Source organism: Sardina pilchardus, chromosome 13, assembly GCF_963854185.1.
Source record: "Sardina pilchardus chromosome 13, fSarPil1.1, whole genome shotgun sequence".
NCBI classification, from domain to species: domain Eukaryota; kingdom Metazoa; phylum Chordata; class Actinopteri; order Clupeiformes; family Clupeidae; genus Sardina; species Sardina pilchardus.
In genome coordinates, this window is record NC_085006.1 from 8408786 (window position 1) to 8418059 (window position 9274).

General features: G+C 40.2%; 1 protein-coding gene across 1 annotated transcript in view; it reads right to left on the minus strand.

Annotated features, from left to right (window-relative positions):
• Positions 1 to 5706: 5706 nt before the first annotated feature.
• Positions 5707 to 9274, minus strand: part of sez6b (seizure related 6 homolog b) — a 159424-nt gene continuing 155856 nt past the window's right edge. The window contains exons 12-17 of the mRNA XM_062552803.1: positions 8036 to 8227; positions 7513 to 7707; positions 7298 to 7336; positions 7042 to 7150; positions 6828 to 6924; positions 5707 to 6009 (exon numbers count right to left, since the gene is read on the minus strand). Of these exons, the coding sequence (XP_062408787.1) occupies positions 5974 to 6009; positions 6828 to 6924; positions 7042 to 7150; positions 7298 to 7336; positions 7513 to 7707; positions 8036 to 8227 (668 nt within the window). The 3' untranslated portion in view covers positions 5707 to 5973. The remainder of the gene's footprint in view (positions 6010 to 6827; positions 6925 to 7041; positions 7151 to 7297; positions 7337 to 7512; positions 7708 to 8035; positions 8228 to 9274) is intronic.

Sequence of the window (9274 nt, forward strand, 5' to 3'; positions counted from 1 at the left end):
GTTGGCGCAAACGCGAACGAACTGACGTGTGAGCATGCGCGTTGGGTTGAGAAATTCGGGCTGGCCGGGCTCAGTGTTTGAATTATGGAAAAAAATAACGAAACAAATTATACTTAAATTGTTACCCATTAAATATTCATAATAAAGTTCTTAGATAATATAATGTATGGTATTTTGTCATTTATTGTTCTACTGGCGCCTGCGCTGCGCATGCGCATAGAGAGCATTGCAAATGGAGGCGAAGTAATTATTTGTGTTGACCTCAAGTTACCGTTTTTCCGCCCTCATAGCGGCTTTTCGTCGAACAGGGACCAACTGTAGCAATTATACTATGATGAATGAGCCATTAGAGGCAGATGAACAAATCGGAATCGAAATTCCTTGCTGCTGCATCGCATCATCCCAGCAATCATAGACCTAAAAGCCAGCAATGGAGAGTCCCTATCAAAGTACAATGGCGCCTCCCAAGTCTCGCGGGCTGGACGTCAATAAAGAGATGTAGGCTACATAGTAGCACAGTGAAGTTGAGCGCTACAGTCAATACCATGTTACAAACAGTCGCTATTTTTACTGAAAATAAGTATAGACCAAACCATAGGCTAAAAGTCTGGCTGGCCACTCGCCCAAATACATTCTGTGCAGTGAAGTGTGCTCCCTGACCCTGAGCCTATTTCTTCGTGAGCCCAACCCCAATTATAGAAACTTAATTTATTTTCCCATCTGAGGTTGTTGCCTGCTCTAAACAACCTAACGTAGATGTAGCCTAACACGAATGGGGTTTGGAGGACATGTTTTGTCCGAATGAATAGACTAGACACACAACTGAACTGTTAATAAACACTAACGAATATGTTAGAACTAGATGTAGCCGCGTCTGACTCCTGCACCTGCAAAAATGAATCACTTGTCAATTTGTCTCTTGTGTCTTCTACTCCAGTCCCTACTCTTGCACCATTTGTGTAGGCCTAGCCTATAATTGACGTGTGCATGGTGTGCGTTTGTTTTTGTTTTAGTGTGCTTCTGGATGCAAGTGTAGGTTAGGCTGTAGGCCTAGGCCTAATAGCCTATGCCCCCACCCCCATGAACGGAATTGCACAAAACTTGGTATGCATTCAGAGTGTCTCATTGTGCTCATACACATGTCAGCCAGAAATACATGCGATTACGAATGCTTTTTCATTGTGATATCAGGTAAAATGGGCCATTTAAGGTTTGGGGGTCCCAGCCCCTCTGGAATTTAGAGCCAATGTTGTCATCAGTTTAACATCCTTTGCAGTCAATGGCTCTAAATTCCAGAGGGGCTGGGACCCCCAAACCTTAAATGGTAAATGTGCTTGACAAGTAACAGGTGATTTGATTGGTTTATGGTTGCCATGGTGGACAGGGCAATATTACAAATCAAGACTGCACCAGAAAGCTGTGTGGTAAGTAGCCTGGCATAGCGAATCTGACTAAACTATTATAAGGATGATAAATCTCTCTCTCTCTCTCTCTCTCTCTCTCTCTCTCTCTATCTCTCTCTCTCTCTCTCTCTCTATATATATATATATATGCAACACATTTAGATTTATATATATAACACATTTATATTTAGATATATAAACATGCCCATAAAAAAACTATGCATAATATCTGTCTTGATGGCATCCATCAGAATTAATGCTGTTAGATATATGAACATATTTTTTGTTAAGTGATGTTTTTCTTGGCGGCCCAATTTGCCTTAACCCATTCAGGTAAAATGGGCCATATGGTTTCAGCTAAAATGAGCCATTCTCTGTGTCACTCACAAAGACACATACACATGTATGTGTGTGTGTTCCGGTGTGTGTGTCATGCACATGCACATGCACATGCACATGCACACACACACACACACACACACACACACGCATGTACGCACGCACGCACTAGTGATATCAGCTTTCAATTCTGAATAAATCAGTTATCAATTTTGAATGTGAATTTTTGTATTTGCACATTTGTTCTAAATGTGTTGCACACACACACACACACACACACACACACACACACACACACACACACACACACACACACACACACACACACACACACACACCAGTGGCATCAGTCGGGTTCTAAAATTTACTTTTTAAATTGTGCATGGGTTTGCACCCACAATGTGTTTTTTAATGCCATATGTATTTATGATAAATGACAATTTCCCTTGACTGGCCCATTTTACCTGAAACGGCTCAAGGAAAAAAGTTGGAACAGCTGATGCTTCAAGAACTGTAGGGCCTAAATACCTATATTTTATGAAATAATTTCAACACAGAAGTATGATAAACAGTCATTATTAATCATAAAAACACATGGAAAAGGCGTATATTATTGTCCCAAGCAATCTCCTTGTTGCTGTGGCCCAATTTACCTGATATCACCCAAGGTGATGCTATAGCCTATCAATTGAGCAGATATGGGATGGGTTGACATTGTCCTTTGAGATTAAAGCAACACTAAAGAGTTTTTCGTACCCTAAAATAATCTTTCCAAAAACATTTCAGCAGTTCATCAACTCGTAACAGGGTGAACGGCACTTCTGCTTTCACTTTGCGGCCCTCTATCATCTATAACCGCACTATGTAACTTTACGAGGTGGGGTAGTGTATCTGTAGTTCTATGAAATGAGAAACTCATCGAAAATCAGAAACTACAAATTTGACTTGCTTCGATCTCGCAATACATCATACTTTCATAAAATCATGTTATACCTATACCTTGTCTGTTATTTGCTGGATAAACAATTAGCGTCTGTGCGACAGAGGAAAAGTGTTTTAGTGTTGCCTAACATACGAAAAAAGTTGGTCATCCTAGGCCCTACAGTTGTCCAGATATTCACAAACAAACGTTTGTGTCATCAACCCACCAAGTTTCGTGTTGCCCCGTCTTTCAGTGTTCTGGGAATCGTTGACAGTGACTCAAATTTACTGAAGAAAGAATCTACTAGGCTATGATCTAAAAATGAACTTGGAGGTTTCCCAATCACACGTCAGTCCATTATGATAGCCTGTAGGCCAGCTAATCTTAGTACAGCTGTTCTCTTAACAGCCATGTGCTCATTGGACAAATTCTAGCATTGTGTGATGTGATGTTCTCGTGCATTAACTGAGAGATGCCTATTTCTGCTGTACTGTAATTAGTACACTTTTGTAAGCATGTTTGCTATAAACAAAACTACTATAGTACTCTTAAAATGTGAAGCCTGCTCATGATTTTGAATACTTTATTGACAGATACTTCCATGAAATGGTTATTATTACATTAAATAAGAAGTAAGAAAACACATTGTTTTCATAGTTACAGAAACATTGCAAGTAGATGACTCAGTGAAACCATTTTATTGTGCCTGGCCTATACCCAATTTTCTGCTTGAACACCTTTAATCTCACAGAGAGAAGCTGAAATAAAACGTCAAAATAAAAATGTCTTTGTTTTCAAACCAATTGGATTGTAGGGACAGTTGTTGTGGCCATCTTTTGGCACATATATTAATGGGATACATAGTGCCTGAACATCAGTGATGACAATAAGGACTGCAGGACTGATATATTGTCATAACCTTTTGATATGAGAGTATGAAGCTGACTCAAAATTATTAAAATTATATGTACATACATAATATTATTTACATGGTAAATCTGTGTGAATTCTGATCACTGATTTCAACATTGTACAGATCATAACAGATTCGTCTTCACTGGTTCTCAAGAAAAAACATTTAACTCCAAAACATTTTTGCAGCTTACTTTGGTTTTACAGGTACAACAGGATAATTGGGAACTTTTATTAGAAACAAAAATGAAACCACCTGTCATTCTTCAAAGTGTGCCATTTAATATTTGTTTTATTACACATATTACAATACTGTTGAGAGAACAGTTTCACACTTCGCTTTAACCCTTCATTCTCCAAGGTGATTTGCTCAGCAGTCACCAAGTAGCCTAAGATCTGTTTCAGTTCATCACCAGTTTGATTCAGTTTAGAAAACCAAAATTCAAGTGATAATAACATTGGAAAATGCCCTCTTAATAATATATCCCTTTTCAATAATAATAAACATCATAATAATTTAAAGTAGTGCAAAATAAGTAACACAAGCCGTATGTTCAGTACAATTCAGTATACATCCAGACATCAAATGATCAAACATAAAAGTAGGGCTAAAATTTTGAAGATACAGGTTGATGGTCTACCTGCTGGGCATTACTGGGCATTACTCCAACGGTGCCTTTTCAGTAAGTAAGTTCCAAGACAAGTATTTTGTTACAAATGAAAACAGTGAGTGCAGAAAACTGTGTAGTGATCTCGCCAAAACCACTCAAGTTGTAGACTTACTGTATCTTGCCTGGCTAAACCAGGTCAGTAATGAATATTTAAGAGTAAAACATGTTTTGTCTCTTCATTCCACCAGCCATTCAATAAATCAAACATCTTTAAATAGATGTTTTATATATAATAGGATACTATGCAAATGGAAGATTACCAGTGAATCGAAAAGAAAAACGGAGATATTGGTCACCAAAATCACCCTGTCTGTTTATGTACACAGAAAGACTAACATTAATGTTTGATGGGTAGTGTCCTACTGTCAGTGTCATATCATTCTGTTGGGATCAGTCACTGGATAGAAACTGTACAAACACCACTGCTAGGTCATTGCTATTGAAGCTCTACAAAAATAATATCAGGTTGTCCACACTCTTTACAGTGCTTGCAGAATTCTTCTGAAGACAGATATTTACAGCAGGTTCAGTAAGGGCGTACAGGGAAAAAGGGAGGCGGGACGAGTCACAGGAGAAATGGAAGGTGCCGGAAAAAAATACTTCCACAAGGCATAAAAGGCTTGAATTCCTCCAGGCTGAAAAATGCAGTGTTTTAAATGGAAACTTCATACTCTCTTGACTCCTGTAAATTACAAACATGTAGGTTTTTACAACACACAAGAGAATTACGTGAAGAAGTTGTGCAGTCAGGCTTGATCTCCTTGAAACAACAGAACAAAGATCAAGCCACTAACCAAAGTCAGTGATATGAGAACAGAGCTGATATGAATGTTACATGAATTCAACTCAGAGGAAACAAAATGGAGAAGCCCACCCTACCACAAATGTCCAAAGACTTCTGCTTCAAGTATTCCTTCTCAAGTTCCAATCCCTTTATAGAGCATCTTAACAAAAACAAAACCACCCACATGCAAACCCATTTTTATGATGCAAATGTACATTTCTTTAGACAAAAGAAAATGACAATGCAAAAAACAATACATGGCATACAATAGTCTAATAAACATTAATTCATGGTTTAACAAAATGATAATGAGATAACAGCAATGGTATTAACATGGTGTCATAATAAAAATGAAAAAAAAAGAACAATATGTATGTCATGTTTCACACTATCAATGGGAGTTATGTCAGTTTCCTTAGTACTAGGTACTGGTATGGCCATGACTTCATGTATAACTATTTGTTTATTTATGTATTTTTTATTTTTTTTTGAAGGTGCTCCCTCTTGCCTAGTAATCACACTCCGATGAGCTGTGATAATGTGAACAGCAGTTGTCAATAGATATAAATAGGTTACCACCGGGTGGCCCAGCAGCACATGCGAGACGTTTCCATTTGCACCTGTGAGCAAGATTACATTGCCATTGTGTTGGCCTCGCCCCACCCCAGCTGACCCAGTCCCGCTCAATGCTCCAAAGACACACACATCTGGGAGCACAGAGGCACATGTGGATTTTTGGGCCACTCATATTCATTTAAACTGTTAGTCTAAACATAGCCACCATTCTCAGGAGATGGGCACAATCCCACTGAAACCTAGTGTGAATTACTGGTCTAACTAGACCTCTCGGTACACAGACTGGCAGATGGATTTGAAAAAAAAAAAAAAAACTAAAAGTGTCTGGACGGCTTAGAACAGAGTGGCTGATGGGAAGGGGTGAAGTTATGCGGTGGTGTCAGGGGGCCTCACCTCGCTGTTCTTCAGGGGTGCAGTCAAAGGAGGAACACAGACAAGAAGCAGTGGTTAGCAAAGGAGGCAGGAGAAGAGAGGGCGCACAGGGGGCGGGGGGCGCGGGGGGGGGGCCTGGGATGAAGACATAGCAAGTCCTTGCCATGGTTGTCCACAGAGAGAAGGAGATGGTGCACTACTAATGGGTTTCTATATGGGCTCCGACAGGAGTGCTGAGAGACTTCAGGATAAGTGGAGCAGGCTAATTAAATCAATACGGATTTAGTTCGCTTTTAATGAGACAAATAATACTTGAAATGGCAGAATTGCCCAAATAGGCCTAAATATACTCGTAGTGTAGCAGGATGATTGCATACACCTTATTTTTGCACACCAAGATGTTATTTCATGGTTATTTTTTTCTAGATAATCCTGCAATATGGTGACACACATGCTGTTTTTCAAAGCATGTTTTTTTTTTCAGATGTGAGAATACTGATCAAACCCAAATGAGATATCCATGGTCTCACAAATTGGGATCAGCCTGTTTGTCAAATTACTATTTAACAAAGTATTGTGTAACAGTGTATATTCCTAGACCACAAAGGATCCTTACATTATCATGATTGTTTCTAGTTTCTTTAAAAAATAGACTATATCTTTGTCTCCTCCTGGTTATTTACATGCAAGGCCATGCAAAGCCTTCTTTTGTCTGTTGGTGAAACAATAATTGTGATCTTCAAAATGTCTCAATGCTATTTTAACTTTCTCATACGCACAAAACCCAGAGTATTGACCATCTTCGAAAGCAAGTGCCGGACTCTCTGCGCTGCCCCAGCGATACTTACTGCTGTGTCAAAACTAGGGTTATCAAAAGCCGAATCCCCACTGATGTGGTCGTACTGTGGAGAGGACGTAGACAATCGTAAGGACTTCCCCTGGTACCTGAGGGGGAAGGAATCATCTCTTCATTAGTAAGCAGTGGTAGGATCTACGCCTGAATATTACCGCATAATGTGTTTTAGAGTTTTGATTTATTTCTGCATACTACACTTGGATTACCTTGAAAAGTAGAAGTAAATTCCTAGAATGACAGAAGTGATGATGGCCACAGGAATGAAGACAGCGATGGCCACATTAGGGCCCTCAATGTTGAGGTAAGCACTTGCAACTGGTCGGGGGGAAAAAACATCAACAGAGTTGTTCAGAAATGTAGAGCTGACATGGCACAGCACATCAGGCACTCACATTAACTAAGTAACCAATACAATGGGCCATTTTTGTTCAAGTGTTTAGAGAGGACAGCGAGAGCACTTACCATCCAATCGCTGCTCATTAATGTACTCGAGTGCGGTGCCTGGAAAATTATACAAAATGAGACACTACAAAATTCAAGTATGTACACACATACATATGCACCAAAGTAACCATGTCTGCAAATACTATGTTGACTAAGTCCATACCAGAAGAATATTTCTTTCTAGACATGTTGTCGTGTTTGTATGTTATTGGTGTTCCCGTTGCAGTACCTACCTTTGCAGACAGGGGGAGGGTTGCTCCACCAAGAGGGCCGTCCCGCCACACAGCGGATCTCAGGCTCTCCCAGGAGCTCGTAGCCCTTCTGGCAGGTGAAGCGCAGCACCTCTCCCGCCTGGTAGAGGCGCTTCTCGGGCCTCAGGGAGCTGTAGGGTGGGGTGCCCGGGTTCTTGCAGGGTTCATACGCATCAGCTGTGCAGCAGAAAAGTATACATTTAACCTACACCAGATGCTTTCATTCCCCCAGTGCAGCTTGCACGGATGCAGACACATAATACACCTGCGGGCTGAATTAATGAGTTTAGATAGACTAATATCATGCACCACTGACTCTGCTTCCATAACCAAAAAGCTCACGCAAAACAAGTCATTGCATTTAATGTCAAGAAACATTCTAACACACTCATTCCTGTCCGCGTATATCAAGATGCAAGACCATTACAGCAGTATATTCTCTTTCAGATCATACCATATCTGGGGACAAGCAGAAGACTACGAGAAGAGTGTTTAGTTTACTCACGGTTGCATTTAGGGAGCCTCTCGCTCCACTTGGGCCCAGAGGAGTCTCGGTTGTAGCAGGAGAGGAGGCTGTTTCCGGAGAGCGAGTAGCCTTTGTTGCAGATGTACTGGATGGTGGAGCCCACTGTCAGACGGGGACTGGACATCACACGGCGACTGTGCTCCACTGTTCCAGGATCAGGGCAGGACAGCACTGCAGACACACACAAACATAGACATAGAGATAAACATCAAATTACCACTAAGCAGAGAATTAGACATTTTCAGATGTGCTCACAGTGATGTCAAGTGATATGAGGTGCCATTTAAGTTGTTTACATATTGACGTTTGCAGGAGTATCTAACGAGTAATAGACAAATATAATTCAAATCTCTATTTTATTGCACAATCAAAATTACATTATGACAGTAGTATAATGTACTTTTATGACTTTAAACCAACTTTATTCTTTATAATAACAAAAACCTTTAGTTTTAACTCTGTTGTGATTTCTTTTAATGACTGCCACATAATCTTAATCAGTATCTAAATTAATGCTTGTTTTGTTCACTGCACCACTAGAAGAACAGATTTGGAGACCAAACTTTGATTTTAAAAAATGAACGTATATGTGCAAATCCCCTATTCACCACTAGGTGGGGAGAAAGTTATATTTTTTGCATCTGAGTCGTACACTCTTAGAGCACACGTTACCATTACCTCCAGTATCCATTTAATATGAAAAAGTTTGGCAATGCTTCATGTATTCAATCTCTTTTAATTAAGAGCTAATAGAGTAAATTAAGTTTAAACTTGAAATGTCTAGACAAATTTGCTTCACACAAATTACATTACAACATAAAACACTTTGCAAACAAATATGAGAATAATTAACAGCTCCACTCCATTTCAAATAGGTGTGAAGTGAATACTTAAGTTGGGCTTTATAATCAGGCTCAGCCGCAGACGGACTCTAACCGAGGGCCACGGCGGGGAGAGCTGCTCCTCTGATTGGGCATGGAGCACAATGTGCTCAGTTGGCAGTCTGCTCCACTGCTCCATGAAACTCCCACACGCGCAACTGTAAGCACTTGTGGACTCAGCTGAACTGCACAGCACTGCACTGTGTCTGCTCAAAGTCAACCCATCTAATCAGTCCACACAGTACATACACACACACACACACACACACACACACACACACACACACACACACACACACACACACACACAGACACAGGTGCACCTCTGTCTTTTGTT